Source organism: Phoenix dactylifera, chromosome 11 (genome assembly GCF_051530095.1).
Source record: "Phoenix dactylifera cultivar Ajwa chromosome 11, Ajwa_hap1_PhDact_Kaust_v1.1, whole genome shotgun sequence".
Classification (NCBI taxonomy): domain Eukaryota; kingdom Viridiplantae; phylum Streptophyta; class Magnoliopsida; order Arecales; family Arecaceae; genus Phoenix; species Phoenix dactylifera.
This window is the reverse complement of record NC_143200.1, coordinates 24,516,895-24,538,074: the sequence shown is the minus strand read 5'-3', so window position 1 is coordinate 24,538,074 and position 21,180 is coordinate 24,516,895. Positions and strand designations below refer to the sequence as shown.

General features: G+C 36.9%; 2 protein-coding genes across 9 annotated transcripts; both read right to left on the bottom strand.

The window, feature by feature from the left end:
* Positions 1–369: 369 nt before the first annotated feature.
* CIPK21 (CBL-interacting protein kinase 21) lies at positions 370–5,580 on the bottom strand. Of its 2 annotated transcripts, XR_001879450.5 has the most exons (16): positions 4,933–5,580; positions 4,739–4,801; positions 4,588–4,659; positions 4,398–4,505; positions 4,216–4,287; positions 4,074–4,127; positions 2,396–2,521; positions 2,216–2,305; positions 1,980–2,105; positions 1,776–1,883; positions 1,594–1,698; positions 1,460–1,522; positions 1,312–1,386; positions 1,132–1,233; positions 968–1,052; positions 370–729 (listed from the first exon to the last, which is right to left on the bottom strand). XR_001879450.5 is itself a non-coding variant. In XM_008791466.6 (15 exons), exons 1-15 carry the CDS (start codon positions 5,092–5,094, stop codon positions 1,020–1,022), a joined length of 1,359 nt encoding a protein of 452 aa, XP_008789688.3. In that variant the 5' UTR covers positions 5,095–5,579; the 3' UTR covers positions 762–1,019. The 2 variants fall into 2 exon arrangements, 1 of the variants encoding a protein (XP_008789688.3); XM_008791466.6 differs by lacking the exon at positions 370–729 and having other exon boundaries at positions 762–1,052; positions 4,933–5,579.
* A 4,656-nt stretch (positions 5,581–10,236) lies between these two features.
* Positions 10,237–20,430, bottom strand: LOC103707101 (aspartate carbamoyltransferase, chloroplastic-like). Of its 7 annotated transcripts, none has more exons than XM_039128089.3 (8): positions 19,987–20,430; positions 19,735–19,903; positions 18,032–18,163; positions 16,204–16,867; positions 15,988–16,127; positions 11,227–11,400; positions 10,830–11,066; positions 10,237–10,643 (listed from the first exon to the last, which is right to left on the bottom strand). In XM_039128089.3, the coding sequence occupies exons 4-8, from the start codon at positions 16,778–16,780 to the stop codon at positions 10,536–10,538; spliced, it is 1,236 nt and encodes a 411-aa protein (XP_038984017.3). In that variant the 5' UTR covers positions 16,781–16,867; positions 18,032–18,163; positions 19,735–19,903; positions 19,987–20,430; the 3' UTR covers positions 10,237–10,535. The 7 variants fall into 7 exon arrangements, with proteins under 7 accessions (XP_038984017.3, XP_089782304.1, XP_038984020.3 ...); XM_089926178.1 differs by having other exon boundaries at positions 19,735–19,920; positions 20,088–20,430; XM_039128092.3 differs by having other exon boundaries at positions 20,088–20,430.
* Between the last annotated feature and the right edge of the window lie 750 nt (positions 20,431–21,180).

Sequence of the window (21,180 nt, the reverse complement as noted above, 5' to 3'; positions counted from 1 at the left end):
AAAGTAATCCAAACACATGTTAAATAAATAACATGTATTAATTATATAATTATATTATAAATATATTGTACAACAAATAATAGTAGACAATATGTAGACATTTTTGAAAATTTAGCATTTGATTAGAATTATATATAGTTATAATCAGTAAAATAAATTGTCAAGGAACTATGCTATAAAAGAAAAACTAATTTCTTGTATTCAACAAGGGTCTTTTGAAATATAAAATATGTTAGTTTTGGATTGGTTCTAGTTAGCTCATATTCATATTAAGAATTCAGTGATCCAAATCCAAACCATATTACGAAAAGGATCATATTTTTGAATCCAAACAGGCAGTTCGATGGGATTAATTTTGGATCCATTCCAGATCAGAAGTCGGGTTAATTTTGGATCAATTCCATCATTCAAATCATAGTTCAAGTCTTTCATCATGTAACATTGTTTTATTGCACGGCCTTCCATTTGATGGGAAGGGTAACACAGTGTAATAGGAAATGACGGGTTGTAGTTGTGATGCTTTGGCCCAAACCCTGCCTGGGCTGACCAGTATTTGCGTTGGCGGGTGGCAGGATTCCGGCATACTGCTTTCGGGTTGGCTCGGCCGTCTTCCGGTTCTTCCCTTGCTGCCTATTCTAAGTGTTAGCTGGAATAATTTGAATACCGTTCATATGATTCTATCCCATCTCATATCATCTTCAATCTGGCAACTATCAAACAGCCATGCTTCTGCTCCAAAAGTGAAAAATGAACTCAGACAATGATTCAAAAAATAATAGACTGCATAGAAAACTTAGTCCATGGACTTTACCTTATCAAATGTTTACTACAAAATGTCAAAATTACTGGTGAAGGTGGGGAAAATAACCTCTATAAGGGTGATTATTATCCGTTACAAAAAAGAAAAAAAAAAAATGTTGTGCTTGCTGTAATGCTGTCATCATGCAGGCGTTAAGTTCTTAATCACCTTTGCATGGAACTTGGGTCAGTAGGGATCAGGCCTCGATATAGAAAACTGCTTACTCCATTCCTATTGTTGTTTCATTGCTAAACTGCATCATTTGAGAAAGCTGGAAGTTAGTAAAGCAAAATATTTGGTTTGGACATCAGAAATATAATTTTTAGACTTACAATCAACTCCTTTCTAGCCTTTTCATCAGCCTCAGATGCCTGCAATTCTGATGAACTACCAGCAGAGCTCTGCCTGAGCAGGCTCGATAAGCTTTCGCAAAACTGTTTATGAAAGTCTGGATAAATAAGAGTCACTCTACCTGGATATAAATCAAGTAAACTTAGACAGACATGAATTACCTCTTTGTATGCTGTTAGATCTCCTGCAGATTTTGATATTTCTACAACACAATGAATTGGTGTCACCTCAAACACCTGAAATTTCCGGCTTTTCATCAGTAAGGCTAAGCAAGAAAGAAAAAGGCAGGGCTTTTCATCAAGCTTTTACCTCTGCTGATAGAGTAGAGGGGGACCTACTCCTTGTTAAACTTTTGTTACGGTGAAGTTTCACCTGAGACATTGAACAGGATACATCATTCAACCAGAATTGTTGCTTACACAACTCCAGTAAGTGGACTGTACCTTAGAATTTCTCATCCTTTCTGCATATAGGCTTACATCCTTCGCAGCGACCTCAATTTTTTCCAGTGTTTCATCTATTGAATGCTCGGAGCCAAGCTTTGTTTTCTGTTGCTTATTCACAAAGGTTAGAATTGAATGTTGGACGAACAATATAAACAGTTAGATTTAGAGTGTTGAAATACCTGCTCATGGAAAAGACCAGACAAATCAAGGTCACTGGACATTGCTATGAGTTGGAAAGCATTGATAAATCTATGTAGTTTTCCTTCCACTGTCTGATTGGTTCTCTCCTGTATAGAGTTCAAAGTTTGAAAAACACAAGACCCATATGGCTAAAAATAAAAAGTAGAGGGAAGAATAACAACTGGAGCATATGAAGTCCCTACATTTTCGCTGTCCATTGTATTGCTGATATCATCTGAATTCAGGTCCTCATCATTTTCGTATCCTGCTGAAGGCTCATAATCCACCCGAAACCACTCATCTTCGAGAATCTTGGCTATCGTGGCCCGCTATTGTGAGGAAGAATATAAGCTTTTTTCTTAACCAAGTATGTGCATCATGTTGCTTTGAAGAACTAAATCTCATCATTGTGCATGTGAAGAAGGATTTCAGGGAATACCTTGGTTGGCAAGGGATCCAGCATCTTGGAAATTAGCTTTCTTTGGGAGGCTGTGAACCAATAGGGGCATGTATATTCTGCTCTAGATATCTTTTCAAACACAGGAATCCAGTATTTTTAACTAACTGTTAAATTGCACCAAAAAAATACAGGCTAGTAACATCTTCCTTGAGAATATACCTTTCTATACAAGTTCATCAGGCTGCGATCTTCAAAAGGTAGGTAGCCTGCAAGCAATTCAAACAGAATCACTCCACAAGACCATACATCAGCAGCTGCTCCCTCATAATGCTTGTGGACTATCACCTGTTAATCATGCAATGTGTGCCATCAAGCAGCAATACCACCCTAACTCTTTTTGGTTCCCAAACAAGACTGAATAAAGTCCAATTTTTGTGTGCTTTTAGGATATTAGGATGAAGTGTACTTTTAGGAAATCAGGAAAAATTGAAAAGCATTTTTTTTTGCTACTTGTTCAGTTTTAAGCAGGCCAAAACTATTTGCGAATAGGAGCCAAATAGTTTTAACCAAATAATCAGATATAAATACTACTCAACTCAGTAAAGAGCACACCTAGATCATTTTTTTTCGAGTGCAACATCTAGATCATTTTCTGTCAAATGTTGTTTCTTTATTTTTATTTGATTTAAGGAGAGAGCCAAAAATTATGCATCCTTTTTTTTGTGTTTACTAAGAAAGCTGTGAAGGGAGATGATAGTGATGTAGTAACTTTTAAGAAGAACAGGCTTTAGGATCTTCACTTGACAAGAAACAACCTGAAAGAAATTAGAACAAGAAGAGAACAGAACTCCTTTGACACAACCCACGCAACATATGCCTCCAGATTAAAATAGATCTTGACTTGACCACACACACACAAAAAAAAAGAAGAAGAAGAGAGAATCACTTACTCAAAAGTATTTCCCAGCTAACTATTATTACTCCCCTAATTTTGAGGAGTTATAGGTTAATCGACACTCTTGGACCTTCTTAATCTTTTTTTCTTTTTCTTTTTTTGTTGACTGGATATATTACACAGTTCTTGTGTACGTACATCCATGATAATCAACATGCAAAATATTCGAAAACTGGGTGGGAGCCATGGACGTAGAAGTCCACAAAGTAATCCCTGGGTAAGACCTTAATTTCAGTCATTCAAAAATCCAAATTATTCAATAAGATAACCTAAATTTTATTTACTACGTTTGAACTTAGTGATAAATTCTAGCTTCATGCCTCACCATCAGAATGCCACAATGCGGTGGATCATCAAATTTTTGCCCCAGACAGTCTGGATATGTGGCATGAATACACTAAATAAATGATCAATTGTAGTATTGAGTCCTGTATTTTGCAGGAGGAGGAATCACCCTCCAACATAGTGTGAAAATGCTTGGCCTAACTAGAATTCAAACTTCTTATTTCAGGGAATCCTATACAAAATTGAACTCTAGTTTGCTCGAAGAGCTAGAATTCTCTAAGTGCTTTAATTTTTAGTTGTTGGCTAGAACTATAATATATAATACAATTAAAGAAATATGACCTGAAATCTAATTCAGGTTTAACAGTAAGTTCAGTGAAGTCTCATGAACGTTTGAAGGTTTTAGTTTCCAGCTTCCTTGTCCTACCCAAATAAACCTTCTATAAGATGATCAAAAACTTATTCAAGGGAAAAAAGAACGATGATAACAATTTAGCATAATTGCCTAAACACCTAGACAAAAGTTTCAGTGCCACATCTTCAGGATTCTGTCAGTAACCTTGGTGTTATTCCATCATCATGCTGTGGAGGTGCTAAGCAAATCAAGCTTTCCATCTCTTTATTGAGATTTTAAGTTCTGAATGGGTCATTTCATACCTCAGGAGCCACATAACTCGGAGATCCACAGGCGGTCGACAACAAGTCTCCTGGCTGAATGATTCCATGAATCCAATGTTAAATATTTCATAAATTAAGTTTCCCTAAGCTTGTTCATTGGAAATCAGAGGTCTGTCCTCACCTTTCTCAATACACAGAGCCCAAAATCGGATACCTTTAGGTTGCCCTTGCCATCTAAAAGCAGGTTCTCTGGCTGCTTTTGCCAACATTGTTAAGAATCCAATGTTAAATATCCCAATCTCCATGAAGAATGGAATCCCCAAGGTAACATAATATTTACCGGTTCGTAAGTTGGGTTCTAACCTTCAGATCTCTGTGGTAAACTCCTCTGCCATGGCAGTAATCAATGGCATCGATCAGCTGCTGAAAGAACTTCCTTGCCTCTCTCTCATCTAACCTCTTCAGATAGTACTGCCACCAAGAAATAGAAGGCGTGTCATTAGCTCAATCCAAATCAAACCAAAACCCAAACTTCATCGGTGCAGAAACCCACCAACTTATCAGAAAGTTGTCCTCCAGGGACATACTCCATTACAAGATAAATCCTGGTCTTCGTCGCAATTACCTGCATCAGAAGTTCCCATTGGAGAAAATTAAAATCTTAAAACACATAACTAAGTCAATTAAAGGACCTCGAAGCCAACCTCGTATATCTTTACAATGTTTGGGTGATGCAGAAGCTTCATTGTGCTGATTTCTCTCTTGACCTGATGAATGAACCATTACAATGATAGGCTGAGATTCATTAAATCTCTTTAATACATCTGCTAAAATAGGCTGACTCACTTTCCAAAAGCATTTGGTATCTATCGCAAGAAGATGAACAAAGCCCACTCACCTGATACATCAGCTTGTTCTGCAACACCATCTTCTTATCTATGATCTTAACGGCGACGTTCTTATTCGTCTCGGTGTTCACAGCCAGCTTGACCTTGGCGAAGTTGCCCTCCCCAATAGTCCGGCCAAGGTGGTATTTCCCAATGCTCGTCGCAAAGCCCATTCCTCTCGGCCAGACTGCACCATGGAAGAATGGCAATGAGAAACCGATCCTCCTTAGATCGTTGGCCCTTGCATCTAGTTTACTTATTATATGTCCTTCTGGGCTTTGAGTGGTACGTGTTGGTATCAAGTCCCTGCAGAATATATCAATGGCGAAGGCCTCTTTTCTCTTCCAAGATCAAAGGAAGGAGTACTTCTTCCCCAACTGTCGCTTTATTTGATGGAAAAATCCTTGAGGACTTCGCTTCCTTGGTTTTGAGGAGTTATGAGGAACCACGGAAAGCAGACAAATGGGTGGTTCGTGTTAAACAAGTTCATATCAAATAATGTGAGTTGATGGGTACTCTCTTTCGCAGAGGGAAGGAGAGGAGAGAACAGGGGATGAAAGGAGAGGAGAGGAGAGGAGAGGAGAGAAGAGGAGGTAGTTGAAAGGCGGAAGGAGACCGGGAACGTGATATGAATGGAAGGTACCTCTCCTTTGCTCTACTTTTAGCACCCTCCAAAGAAAACCGATTTAAATAACACGTCGAGGGGGTGGGCCCCGTTAGCGTTGAGATGAAGTCTGATTGGGTTTGGATTCTTCTGGGTGCTCTTAGAATTTTCAAAAGTTGTGCCGATCATATGGGCTTTGAACAATTGGTAACATGATCTGTCACGAGCATCATATGAGATTTGATTAAGACTTATCTCTCATGTCCCATAAATTAATTAATTTGATTTGATCTCTTAAGGACTATCACGATTATTATATGGTAAAGAAATATTCATAATCTCATTATGTCCTTATTTAGAAAATTATCCACCATATTTAAAATAAACTCGATTTAAGTCTGATTTGTTTTTGAATCCACACGTTTCTTGACTTGAATTTAGTAAACATATTTTATTTTTTTTCCGAAATTTTTCGTTGAAGTGTTTGTTAATATCTAAGTACTTCTATAGATAATAAAATAATACCAGAGTAACTATGGTTGACAGAAGCTAGATTTGGTATGTGGAATGGGAGGGATATCCTTCTATTTTGGGGGACATCGCGCCAAATACCATTGAAGGGCTGTGGCATGGTCTAACACCCGATCAAACAAATTCCTCGGCCATTTGGGCCGAATAATTTTATTCTATGAAATAGAGGGAAGTGATCTCGTCTAATTATCATTTTGTCCATATCCTTGTTGGGATCCCGTCAAGTTATGACCCACATTGACAAATGGCATCAATATGGTCCAAGTAAAAGAATGTTGGATCCTATTTAATTAAATCCAAGGTAACTCTTCACTGTCGTGAAATTACCCTAATGCCCTTAAGATCATCAGAATTTACAAAATTCAAGAAATACTCGTCAAATGTGGATTCTAATTAAACGGGATCAGGGTTTAATTAAATAGGATCCAACATTCTCCCACTTGGACCATATTGACGCCATTTGTCAATGTGGGCCATAACTTGACCGGATCCCAACAATCCTCTCTCTCTCTCTCTCTCTCTCTCTCTCTCTAAGCATCCCTATGATGAAAAAATTTAAAAAACTATCAGCCAATTACATTTTGCTCTTATCATTTATCTAAAGACATTAAAAAATGGAACTATGCTAATTACTATACCACATTCTCATTTATCTCATTTTTTGGTAGTCTTTTAATGATGTATTTATTGTGATTTAATATGTATACAAAGCTTAATTATTGTAAAATCCTTTTCATTCTTCATGTATTTTGATTGCATAAATATTTAGGTAATAAAACTAATAGTTGAATAAATATAGTCTTTTAAATATATTTTTTTGTTTTTGTCTTTATAATGTTTCATAGTTCATGAGGTAGCATTCTAGGTGCACCAGATAATCTTAAAAAATAGTACAAAATTGTAGACTTGTTAAATATCCAATTTCTATGTGAAACCTGGTCTAATACCCAACCGTTGGATCGAATATTGGGTACCAGTATTAAATTTTAATTGGATGTAGATTTGGATTTGGCTTTAAGAAATATATTTTGAGTTTGGGTATGGATATGCCTAAACCTGACCCATTAACACCTGCACTTCTTCACCTCCCCACGAGCAGCTTTAGCAAGCTGTTAAAATAAGAGGCAAAACTCCGCCGAGAAACATACCGGCCTAAATTTGCATGCGGGAAAGTTTGGGAGCATATTCGCTCCACTATGAAGCGTGCTTCATAAAGATTAGAAGAACCCCGTTCTTTGTCATTCCACAAGGTATATCTTGGAGCTATTCATGGAATCTTTACCCATTTAAAGGCAAGAGGTCATACCTCTCTGTTTGCACATTGATACACCTGAAGTAACTAGAGGCCATGGCCCAAAGCCTGGGGTTGCTGATTATTTTAAATGCATGTATTGGTCATAAAAGAAATCTTGTGTATGATAGGTAATTCATACTCTTGCTCTAACAAAAGCTTTAAGCATCATAACTCCTAAAAGTGACTTGGAATCCCAAGAGTCAAATCTCAAACCCATCCCAAACCCTAACAGATTTTTGTTATAAAATCCAAATCCTTCATGAATTATATAGCATTTTACTAAACGAGTCATATTAAGGTTCAAGATGGGTCCGGTACCTAAAAAAATCTACTCGGCTGCCATCCCTACTTGATATCTAGTTGAACGAAAGATTTTTCTTTTGGAGGGTAGATCATAATGTAGTAATCCACTATAAGGCGGTCTAGCTCAATCGTTAGAGTGCAAGGCTCTAAACGTGGTAGTCGTCAGTCATGTGTTTAAACTCATACCCCACTTCTCTAAATCGGGATAGAACTTAAAATACTAGAGCAGAGTAGGGATTGAGTATTGGAGAGATTGAGGTATTATCATCCTCATATGGAATCAGAATGAGAATGAAACTTCCTCCAATCAAATAACTGGAATAAAATATACTTTAAGTTCAAAGAGGGAAACTATTCCAAAGCTAACCCATAAAACTTGGATCCAATGATGATAGAGCAAATGGTGGGGCCGGACAGGATAAGCATTATAGCCAGAATAGGTTGAAAGCCAAATGCATTTAAAGTTACAGATGATGGCTTAAAGGAGAGTACAAATGAGTGGATGAAGGCTTCGGAAGGAGGGGATCTGAAGCCCTTCCTTAATTCCTTGTGTGTCGTTAGCCCGATACTTGTTGCCATCCAAAATTGTGGGGTCCGGCACTGAAACTTCCTTCTTTGTTTGAGGCCCCACCTATGTCTAGTGCTGGCCAATCATTTCACGAAAAAAAAAAACTGATGTCCGAACAGCATTCTATTCAATCATTGAATCCATATGAAAAAGATGTATAGATTTTCGATGGGTGGGTGAGTCCTAGCTCACTGACCACGTGTGTCCTTCCATTCTTTTCCTAACAGTCATCCCTACCTTCTTGCCTTCGGTTTGGTGCAATTTTTTTTAATAAGAAACAACTTCGAGCCACGATTCCATATACATGAAAAGGATGCCAAGCTCACGAATGGTGATGACCGACCAAACTCCCGCACAAGGCGACATGCGTCCGTGGCATCACACTTCGCCAAAAAGGAAGAGCAAACTTCCCCTGTTCATTAGTAAGCGAAGGTCAAAGCTTAAATAGTGATGCATAAGAGGGCAACAAGGAAACAAAGTCGAGCATAAAAAGGAAGGAGACTTTGAGAGAATGATACGCTGTCAGGTCTTGGTTTATTGATAACATATTTAGTTCAAATTTTTGATATTTTAAGAATAATCTCATGTTGAATATAAAACTAAACAAAGATCTACTTGAAGTTTAAATCCTTATCTTAGATATCTAAATAACTTGATCTTTTGAGTAGATAAGGTTTATTTTTTATTTTCTTATTTCTTTTTCCTCTTTTAAAATCATACGAGCATGCCTCTAATTATTTTTGTATAGTATGTTAAAGAGAAGCATTAAGAGATGCTTTCTTCTCCTCTTCTCACGGGACACCATAAACGGATGTACTCCTGTATAAAGAGATGCATTCTCATGAAAAAATGTATCTCGATGCATCTAACCTGATGTATTCGATCTGATGATACCTCCAAATGACACAATCTTTGATGATTGGATAGATCATATAGCAAAGGAATGGGGGTCATCATTCTTATTCATCTCAACGACATCACTCAAGTAAGTATAGAAAGAAGAATTGAGATGGTAAATTAAGATTGATGTGAGTAAACTTAGTTATACCCTTTAAGCATTCGAGATAAGAAGATTGTGACCGCATAAAAGAGGATTGAGATAATTCTTTGTTAACCAATTTTGCAGATTTTGCTGTATTTAAATATGGATGGTTCGGATCCGATGTTGATTCTTCTGTGCACTTAGAACATATAGCAATTCTTTACATTTTGAAAGTATACCACTATCAACTGTATACACTTGAACAACGCAAATTCTGCTCTAAAAAGAGCACCTTTCTTAGCGTGCCTCGAACCAAGTAGTATCTATAACTTAATTTACTTTATTCTATATGCACATAAAACTATTTATTAAACAATCAAGACTAAATAGCAATATTAAATTAGAAGACTTCTAAAATTTAAAAAGAACCCTTCCAATGCTAGGTACTTTTATCTTCAATGATTCACCAAAAAATTAGCATTTTGTTTTAGTAAAAATAATTTTATCTACGTTGATTTGCTAAATCACAGAACTTTAGATACAAACTGACCTTGATCTATTGATTCAGACCGGCCCAAAAGATGAAACTCATGATAAATCTGACTTTGATTTTGCACAAGGTCAAGAAAAGCCACATCAAGTTCGAGTCAAGTTGGTCAAACTTGAGCATGCAAACCCAATTTAAGCCTATACTTATTCTATATCTCTAAGTGAGACGATGCAGATAACCAACTCCCTGCAGCCATCTTACTTGACGGAGCCATGGTTTACATGTAATTGCACGATATTGATTTTTGTTGGATATTCACGTCATCCATGACCCCTATAAAATTTACAAGACAAGGGCAGCTTCATGTATGAAAATATGATAAAGAATTTTAAATAGCTTGTTAATGGATAATATGCTTAAAGGTAATGATTGTAAAAACGTCACTTCTTCAGAAAGGGCCAAATGGCTTAAACAGAAAAGATGAGAAAGAGAGGACGCAAGCTTCTTTCTTTTTTGCAGTGAAACGATCTTCTAAGCTGAGAATATCTTGGATGTTGAACAAATAAATTCATAGCATGCAATTTCCCTGATTCTGGCTGGATGAAGCTAAGCGGCATCAACTATATAAAAGACTAGCAGCGAAATCGTGATCATACTTGTAGGTAACCATTTGGCAAAAATTAGTATCGACCCAATAACCAACTTTTGATGGCCATTAGATAACTAGAAACTGGAAAAATTGGAAATGGGAAACCCATCGGTAGAATGATCTAGCCAAAAAAAAAAAAAGAAGAAAGAAAAGAAAATGGAGGAACCATCATAATTAATCAGCTGAGATGCCTTCACCAGCCAAGAAGTAGAAGCTTCAGTAGGGCCATCCGAATATAGAGGCCATTCTTGGCTTGTCTAAAATATGCAGCTCTGGTGTCACTATCCACATCCACTGTTATCTGCAGAATGTATCAAGTTCACCAGTTCATGTATTGAGAAATTCGTTGTGTGGTCTAATAGAAGAGAAGATTTTAACCAGTAAACATGCGAAGGCCAGTAATTGATACCTCGAGTAGGATCAAACGTGCTTGCATAATAGAATATCAAAAAAGAAAAGAAAGTCCGACAAAATTGCACAAATTTACCTCATCGAGCCTTGGAAGAGGATGCATGATAACGGCATGCTTTGGCAGCACATCCAGTACCTTTCTATTCACTATGTACTTCCCACGAGCAGCTTCATATAGGTCTATCCTCTCACCAAATCTCTCTCGTTGTATGCGTGTCTGATAAACAACATCGCATTTCGAAGCCACTTCCAATAGATCAGTGCTTTCTTCCCATCCAACACCCATAGATGTCAAGTAGTCTTTTATATCATTCTGATGATGATGAATGTTGAGATTTAGTGGAACATTGTCATCATCATTAATAACAATGGAAAGGAGGCCAATGAAAAAGAAAGAGTGATAGATACTCAAAAAAGGATGTGAAACTATGGTTTAGAAATGCTTGGCAACAGTATAATGAAGAAATTCATACCTTCATCTTTACAACATCAGGTGAGACAAAGTATATCTTTATGTTTTGGTACTTGGCGATTAGATAAGCCAGCGACCGAACAGTCCTCCCATTTGCAAGATCTCCAACCAAACCAAGTGTAATTCCATCCAGTCTGCCTATTTCTCTTTTGATTGTGTACACATCCAATAGAGCCTGCACAAACAACAAGGACGAGAAACCAATATCCATGGCCGCACATAAGTTTCTGGCAACAACCATAGATACACTCACTAATTGAATCTATGCTGATTATAAGGATAAGATATGAAGCAAGATATTGGCGAGAGACCATGTTCCCCGACAGCTGGCCAATCCTCTGTGAAACATATTGAGTTCTCTGGCAAATATGTCACTAGTCTACCATTATAAAGACTCTTAACAATTACACTAAGTTCCTATTAGAAGATGGCTTGAGAAAGGAGAAGATAAAAGAGGGGAAAGCTTAAGAGTGTCAAAAATAGAGAGCACCTTCTCTAGTCTACAGATGTAAAAAGCATCTGTAAGCCTGTAGACAGATGTCACTAGTCTGGCATTGTAAATACTAACACTTACAATAATGTCCTATCAGAAGATAGGTTGAGAAGGGCAGTAAAAGAGGGGCTAGCTTCAGTGTGTCAAACATAAGTTACACGTTCTCTGGTATGATACATGTAAAAGCAACTGGAAGCCCGTAGAAAGATAATGAGCAGTTACCGATGGGACCATGTTGGACCATATGTGAGTGAGAAAACCAGCATTGAAAGTAGGGAGAAGGCAAGCATTGAAGACTGATGAGACCTGAAAATTTCAAAATCTAAAGAAGTTGAGCATGATTCTAAGGAGGTTTATTATGATAGGGAATGGAGAATACCCTTCAGGCAGCATCAGCTGGTAAACCCACTCAATCAACCGATACTGATTCGCAGTGAGAAGTGAATGGAGGAGAGCATTGAAGGACGCTGACAGCACTAAATGTTGACAGATGCTTTATACAGAGACTTTTCATATGCCTGCTCTTCTTTACAAGTGAGGCTTATGTAGTTACAAGAAACTGTGAAGATTTAAGCCCTTATAGATACTATAGTAAAGAAATTTAGGAGTGAAAATGCAACGAGTCTTGAGATCATTCTCTGCATGCTGGGTGAAGACTTCAGTACAACAAGATCCTCTTTAGAAGAGTAGCTTAATAAATAAGCTTGGTTTTGCGTATATAGGCTAGAGGGTGAAATGTAAGCTAACTTGGAAGGAGGATTTGGAGAACAAGTGGTGCTAGTGGTCTTGGCCCCTCACAGGAATGAATGGTAAAACAAAAATTATAAGAACCAAATATGCTTGATAAGGCATGTTACTGATGTATTTTCATGGTCACAAATTTATGAACGGAACAAGTTTCATCATGTCCTCTATTTCCTATATGACCATACTTTTAATAAGTTGGTTTGGTTCCTATCCTTCATGGTATGTAGCAATAGATTCCATATATGGTATGAGACAAGCTCCCAGGATCAACTCCAAATCATACAAGTACTATCCTTGAACCTTGGGAAGCAGTATGCAAGACTTAAGGGCTGTTTGGATAGTTATATACTTTATCCTGTGGATAAGGTTGCTGGAGAGTCTATGTTGAGAAGAGAAAAGCACCAGAAAAGGAAGAAGTATTGCACTGGAGTACATGATCCCAGAAAAAATAGGGATTATGTACTTCATCTCTAAGGTGATTTCGGCAATCCCAAATTTTTTCAGAGATAGCACACTCCAAAGTCCTTCCAATCCAGCCAATTTACTCTGTGTAGCTGATTCTTTATTTACAAACATCTCATACAGTCCTCTAAACAGGATCTTAACATAAACATAATGCATCTGTATTGGGTATGGTTTAGGAAAATACACCTATCATGCTTCACCATGCCAATACCTCCGAACATATCAACATAAAAGATACAGAGCTCTATCTTTTTTTTTTTTCTAAAATACCTTTGTGATAAGCAAGTCCAACCATGCAAAAAGAAGGATATACGAGGATATGTAGGTTGGAATACAATTTTAACTAAATCATAGATATGTATACCATTAAATATTTTCTAAAGCGAAAGACTAAGATATTATTGGTTAAGTTCTTTTAATATACATGTTTTTCATCCAAACTTCCCGATTAACTTAAGGATATAAGAAAAATAATGTTTGACAAAGTTACATGAATACCTAAAACCTTGACCAATCTCTTAAAAAAAATAGTAAATGTTCGCTTCTAACATCAAACATTGCAGGTTGTATTCATTGTTGGAAGATTCCAACTCTCAACAATCCCTAAAAGCTACAGCCAAAGAATTATGATAAGTATCAGATGTGTTTGATGCGTATCTGAGTTTGATATGTATCTCATACAGATTTTTGGAACTAGACGTAGAAGTGTCCATGTAACACAAATGGAGGCGACATTCAAGGGTGTTCTGTATTTAGAAAGGGATTAGGAGTACAAGGTACTTCCATGATATGGCCCTGTTTGGTGATGTCAAAATCAATTAAAAAGGCTAAAAGTAAACAGATATTGGATTATGGAAAGAAAGATTAAAATGAAGCAACCGGGTTTTAGCTGATAACAGAGAGTAAATAATAAATGGACAAACCACGAACTAAATAAAAGCCATAGATCGATTTAATGCCCCCCAGTTCATACATATGATGATGCTTTGTATGTCTGACAACCATGATAACAACACTATATAATGCTTCTAGTGGCTACATACACATTAACAAACTCTTTCAAATATAAAACATTTATATCTTGTTACATAAATTTTAGATCATTACTCAGATACAGGCATGGGTGATTTTATGTTCATCCACCAGCCAACAACGTGGCCTCAATTGCTTGAATTTGGAGTCTTGCTATGAATTTGGTTCAGTTATAGTTGTACATTTAATCTAGAAAAGAATCTAATAGTTAAGCTTTGATGCATTGGGGTCAAGTAGACCATTCCTAGCCCCACTTATCAAGTTTAATCTAGAAAAGAATCTAATAGGTAAGCTCTAAAGTTCGATCATGTGAACATACAAATAAACTGACACCACAAAATTGTGATGTTCGTCTTCCTAAACTCCACATTCAAGTTTTGGACATATTATTCTTGTAAAGACATCAAACTCTAAGCTAGAAATTTATGTCATCTTCTGATGATCTTCAACTAATGCAAACCTTTTTAAAGAGCAGGTCAATTATCTTAAAGAAAGAATCTTCCTCGAGAAGACCTGCTCCGTTCTTGAAATTTGTAAATGTCCTTTACTTGCTCAAAAAATGGTGGGTGGTTCGTTCTGAAGAAGAGAAGGGAAAAAGAATTAACAGATTCAATTCCTTCCAATCCACCCTAAACCTTGTAAAATTATTCATGGTGCCCAACCTCTCTAATTTCTTGTATCCCTTTGAGTTTGAATAAAATTAAACTGCAGGTATTCCTCCATCCTTTCTTCTCCAACCCAAAAAGGGGGAAAGGATTAATGCCTTAGTTGCTGGAATCTTCTATTTAAGGTGTCACAGCAACCATAAAATCTTGCTCTCAATCAACATGAGCATCCAGTAGCTTCAGCTTCTTATTTCTTCATTTATTATTGATACAGAGTTATATGGTTTCAGGATAAACAACCCAAACAACTACTTCATATGCCTTTTCCCTTCTTAAAAGCTCTAGCAAATGGCTTCCAAATCCCAAATCCCATGCTATTTTATGATTAGATGAAGAAATCAAAAAGAAAAAAAAAGTAACAGTATTAGCACAAACACTAATGTTTGATACCAGTCACAGGTTGTCATACCATCACCTGTGATGCTTTTCTGATCAACCTATATCTAGGTCCTTGCTAGTGAGTCATGCCAACATCAAAAATATATACACTTGGATTGTTCTCGACAGTTTGTTTCCTCAAAGGCTTCTTCATTAGTTATATATGTAAAATAACCATCCTGTAATATGACAAAAACTATTCCATCAAACTGAGGCAAGATCATCCACCTAAACGTCATAACAAAGTGATGTAACTAGATCCTCTGTATGAAGAAATATACAGCCTAGCAGCTTCTATTCAGTCTAAGATCAGAGTCCTATATGTTCCACTAAATCTTGGAATCAAACACCTAGCACTGAATATCCAAGACCACGAACTTCATAAATGTTCATTAACATCTTTGCTTCAAGGATCGATGGGCTTATAACAATTTTAGACAACCGAGCTTCAAGATGTAATACATGTTCAAAGTCAATCTATCAATATGGTGAATCTATGATAATGCTCCTTAGATTAAATCAAGGGATCATGTGACAACCTTAACATTCAAATATTGAATCTAAATGATACAAATCCTAGTTACGAACCTTCATAGCAAAATCTAAAAAAAAAATCCTGGTTATCATTCAAGTTCCTTCATGCACATGCATTGCTCTTAAATGTTTATCGCAACCTACTTTCCCAAATATGTAACAAAACCTAACCAAATACATAACAAAGTTATGTATTTCTGCATTAGCTTGTTCTATTATCGTAATAACCTCTATGCTTAAACAATAATTTTCAAGTTTATAAGGCAATTTCCTAGGCATCAGACACATTTTCCTTTCTGTTTTCATTGATGCAGGACAAGCTTCTCATCTAGGTGTCTAGGTTATAGACCAATTATCTAAGACAAGCAGGCAGGGAAAAATCCAGTACAACAGCCTTTGTTTACTAAAATTATCCTCCATACAGAACAATTAAGTAATCCCTATGTACCTGAGTTGGGTGCTGTCCAGGACCATCCCCAGCATTTATTATAGGAATGCTAGCTGTAGAAGCTGCTCTTCTAGCAGCTCCACTTTCAAAGTGTCTCAATACAATTATATCTGCATAACCTTCAACAGTTCTTATAGTATCTGCAATGCAGGTGTGTTTATCAATCAGATCAGTTGATAAAATATGACACTCTGAAATGCGGGATAAACTTAGTACCTTCAAGAGTTTCCCCTTTAGCTGCTGAAGAAAATTCTCGAGCATTTTCTGTTGTCAGAACTTCTCCACCCAACCGTTTCATGGCAGATTCAAAGGAAAGTCTAGTCCGCGTTGATGGTTCATAAAATAGAGTAGCCATCAGATAGCCCATCAATATCTTTCTCCTAGATGAATTCTTCTCAATCTTTTCCATTTCAAGAGCCACTTCAAATATATCATTTAGTATATCCCTGTCAAACTGTTGAGACTCAATAACGTCATCAAGTGGGAACTTGTTTCCAATCGAAACTGATGACTTTTTGATGTCAACAGAATAGCATCGACTGTGACTCCTCGGTAGCAATTTTCTCAAATAATCTGGTTGCAAGGGACTTGTAGCAGAGAATGCATAATGTTGTGGATCAGTGGAAGCAGCACGTAAGTTGACAAAGACTGGTTGGTTAACAGCAAGATTTGAATCAGCAAATATAGACTCTTGACAACTTCTCATATGGCCTTTGCTCAAAAAACTTGGAGAAGGTTTCAGAAAAGGCATGCCATTATGCACAGCACTAGTGGATAGCGTAGACAGAACCATCACTATGGAAGAAGCAATCTGACACAAGACAAAACCAGATCCTATAGACTTTTTGAAAATCTCCGAGAATTTATCGTGCAGTCACAACTGCAAGATATCAAATCAGCGGTGTAACATTAATAAAAGTTTAGAAAGTACTATATAAAGGAGAAGAATATTAAGAAAGCAAAACAAAATAAAGCACACTATAGGAGTACAGACAAAATTAGTAAACAATATGCACTAGCAAGTCATTTCATAATTAGTTACCATTAAATGGAAGGTTTAGCAGAAACATGAGTATGGAAGTACATAAATGGTAATAGGTGAAAACGGATTGACACACAAAGAAAACTACTGATTGCGATAGAAACATCAGATCAAAGAGAAAATAAAGTTGTCTTTTGGAGCATTTTTATTGTAGAAACCCCACCAAAAACATGAACTTGTAAAAGGAAATCAATCATGGCCACTGGATGGATTTGTGTTTTCAGGTAAAAGTCAACAAGTTACAAGATAAAGACCCTAAAAGGGACAATGCAGTTTAGATAAAATCCATCGCAGTTTATCTACAGCTAGTCACCAACCTCTCTAGGTCTTCCAAAAATGTCCATCAGGTTGGGCTGACAAGGGGCGGGATGACCATGTCCACAAGGAGTTACAGAATTCAAGAGGCAAAAGGCTTGCAGCATCATCAACCCCAGAATCTAAGTATATGCATTATATTTTTTCAACAATCATGATCGATCGTTAAGGGTGGCAATCAGGTAGGGTCGGACCAAATACAAGACGGGTTGGATATATCATACATGATGGATTAAAAAATTGGCAACCCGAACCCGACCTATTTATTAAATGGGTCGAAAATTCAAACCAGAAGCTGACCATTATATTAAACAGATAACCTAATTTGACCTATAATGGGTTGAATCAAGTTAAATGGGTTAAACAATAAAGCATTGCAACCCCTATCTGATCCATCTATTAAACCTCATAAAAATTCTTCTCGAGCAATCAAAATTATTATAGGTACCAGCTAATACCTAGATTTCTAGACCACATATCAAGAAGTGGCTAACATGATACAGGGAATTTCACAAAGCTTCAAATTGTTCAACTTTTAAGAAGAAACAACCACCTCTCACAACCATGCACTACTCAATCCTTACTCGACATTTGTTTTCGCTTATAATTTAAACAGATAGGTGGAAAGAATATGTTGCGGATTTTGCCAATATTCTAGCTAGCCATCTAAACATTAGCATTGTTTACCTGTAGAGAACCTTATGAAATATAACTTCAAGCCTTCAAGAATTTTTTTGGCATGCCAACGAAAATATAACATGCAACTTCCTCAGCAACCTACATAATATCTCCCAAATTTTGGAATACAGACCATTAACTCTGCAAAAATTTTCCAGCATGGCACAGTAAAACCAAAGTATGAGAATCAAAAAGGAATGGCGGTTTATTGCAAGTTCCGTGATAAGAATAAGCGCATGTAGCAAATCATCAAGATGTGGTAAATCAATCGTTAATATATTTAACAGTAAACCTGAAAATTTAGATATGTCAGCTATTTCCACATCTAAAAACAGTTTAAGAAAAAGTGAAAATTTCGACCTCATTATCCCCTGACTCTGTAGGCTAATGGCATGCTCAATTCGATTCGTAACATCTGAAATATTTATAAATATACTCGAAATGTTTAATTAGACAACAAAATATACGTATAGGAGATCAAAACGGAGGAAAACAGACGAATGAAGTCGTACCTACTCGAACTTTTTGCTGTGCAAAATATCGTAAAATCCAACTCGAAGCATAAATCCAAGAAAAAGCACAAAAAAGCACAGAGTCCTGATAAAGATTTAGGAAAAACATCGAAAGCATTCGTTTGCCAAGCAAAAATCAAATTATCGGGCACTGACAAACCTTCCATGGAAGCCAAGGCAGACTGATGATTGGAGTCCATACTATCGATCGAACTATTAAGTCACACCATGAAGAACATGAGATCGCCGATGAGGCCAGAGATTCTTGAGAGATGGGAGGCGGTGGGAGATATAAAAATGGAAAGATTTTAGGGTTTTATACTTTTATAGGGAGGCGTGCAATGTGAGAGTTTTACGAGTCCAGATATTTCCATAACTAATTTCCCGTTTCCTTCACCGTTACGTGTTATCTATTGGCCCAGCTGTTTAAATTTAGGGCCCACCAATCCCGGCTGAAAGAAGACTAGCCTTCCTCTTTTCGCCTTAAAGTCGGAAAGGCCTTATGGAGGGGACGCGGGGGTGATGGCTTTTATAAGAAAAAGATTATACCTTGATTCCCCCGACTTTCAGCTAATTGCACGTACGCCTCCCTCCTTTAACCATTCCAATTAGACTCTCCTATTCAACTTGAGTCAGTGTTATATTTTGTTCAACTAACTTAAAACTTATTTAACTCGTAGAAAAAAAAATTACTGAAATATTTTTTAAAGTTGGATATATGATATTTGGGAATATAATTTTTGCATGTTTAGCCGTTAAAAAAAAAAAAAAGATGACATGCTTTATATTTGGTTGAGTAACTATTTTGTATGAAATAATTTTTATGCTCTTAATAAAAAATTATTATTATTTATCTAAAAGTTTAAGAGTGTTTTTAAAAAAATTACTCTAACTTTGAGCAAGTGAGAAAATAACTTTTCTACATAGCATATGTATTTTTTCTATAAAATATAAAATTTTATTTTTATTAAAAAATTATTTTTTTATTTTTTAAAAAAAACTCCAATCAAATATCAGACATTTTTCTATTTTTTTTGTTGACCATACTGTCCTCTCTTCACTTCCCATGAGCTAAACGAATTCTCAAAATATTTCCGCATGCTTATATTAATATAATTTTCTTCCAAATTTACTCTTCCTATAATTTTTATTCATCATTTTTTTTCAAAATAATTTTTCTTCAATGATCTTTGCCCTTACCTTTTCGACCCGTAGTCGTGTTGTCGCCTAATCCATTCTCCTTTGCTCTCGCGACCTTGCTCGTGGCTGCCGCCTCGAAACCGCCCTTCCCTTGGACTCCGTCGTCGCCAACTTCTTTATCGCCCTCCACTCCAAATGCAGCGACGGGGACAAATGGAGAAGGTGGAGCCTGATGATCACGACATACTGATGACAAGAGTGAACTTTTGATGATCTAAAGTTCTTTAATTTAGACTAGAAGAATGAAAGTACCGATAGAAGTATTAAAAAGCTGGAGAACTTTCGTGCTCTTTCCCAAATCTTCGGTTCCAGCCAGCAATTTTCTAGCTTCTCCTTCTTCCACTTCTTCATACCTCACAACCATATTGCTGTCCAATTCAAGAACCATCAAGTCGTGCCCCGATAAGACTGAAGAGCTTCTGGTAATTCTCTTCAACCATGGACCGATCTTCCCATTCGGGCGAAGATCTAACTCAACTTCAGCTGCGAATTCTTCCGTTGAGCCTCCTCTATGCTGCCAGAAAAATCTTTCAGTGAATTGGGTATTGGGTAATTGGGTACAGCTCCAAGTTTTCTTTCAGTGAATTGCCATTGGGCTCGCACTGGGAGAGTGAAAAATCTAGTGGTGATACCAACTCTCAGCATCCTACTCTGAGTGCCCCTTCCAATTGGGCGAGGATGCCAGGTTGAGGGCTATGACAATATAGTCCTGGAATCAATCAGGTGCCTTTGTCTTCAGATGACTAAGACCTCTGGTTGGCAAAGCAAATTAAATTGCCACCAAATATATTCCCGGACGGCTGCTCTCCTTGTCATTTTCTAATTTTTGACACGCAACCACTTTTTTTCTAACAGGAGCTCTGTTGCTTGCTATCCACTAGATTTCCATGCGTGGCCACCCATCTACAGTTCACCAGAATAAAATTAGATGTCTCATACCTCTGCTCATTATGATGGCAAGTCGCAGTACGTCCAAATGCAATTACAATTAGTTGCATATCAAATAGTATCGTCAGTTAGAGATCATCTCATAGGCGCAAAAAATTATGGGTTTTTCGTATTGGCAGCGTGGAAGTCTTCGAATGTCCTTGCACGGGATGTGTGGCTGCGAAAGGCCATTTGTTCGATAACGACATCATCAAATGCGCCAAGGTAATGATGCCACATACTTCACTTCTAATCCTACCAGCTACTTTCGGTTGCATGCGCATGCATGCTATGCTTTCCTTTTTCCTTAATTCCTTTATTTGATTTTATGCTTTATTTTTATTTTCCAATTTTATTTTTTTCAAACAGTTTGTAAACACACTGCTCTCTATATGTTTAACTTATAGCTCTTAGGACAGGATTAAACTAGTTACATTACAGATTGAACTGCAATACAAGCACGCCAATTAGTGTATTAAACCTAGTCAGTTCATCATAAACAAAGTATCAATTTGGGAA

What these genes read in the sequence shown, in the direction of transcription:
- CIPK21 (XM_008791466.6), bottom strand. Translation starts at nt 5,094, where the DNA reads ATGGGCTTTGCGACGAGCATTGGGAAATACCACCTTGGCCGGACTATT. An exon ending in GGCTCTGTGTATTGAGAAAG is followed by an intron (nt 4,128 to 4,215) that starts GTGAGGACAGAC and finishes GGAATCATTCAG; the next exon opens with CCAGGAGACTTGTTGTCGAC. An exon ending in AAAGGATGAGAAATTCTAAG is followed by an intron (nt 1,523 to 1,593) that starts GTACAGTCCACT and finishes TCAATGTCTCAG; the next exon opens with GTGAAACTTCACCGTAACAA.
- LOC103707101 (XM_089926177.1), bottom strand. Translation starts at nt 16,780, where the DNA reads ATGGTTCTGTCTACGCTATCCACTAGTGCTGTGCATAATGGCATGCCT. An exon ending in TAAAGGGGAAACTCTTGAAG is followed by an intron (nt 16,128 to 16,203) that starts GTACTAAGTTTA and finishes CCTGCATTGCAG; the next exon opens with ATACTATAAGAACTGTTGAA. An exon ending in CTGATGTTGTAAAGATGAAG is followed by an intron (nt 11,067 to 11,226) that starts GTATGAATTTCT and finishes CATCATCATCAG; the next exon opens with AATGATATAAAAGACTACTT.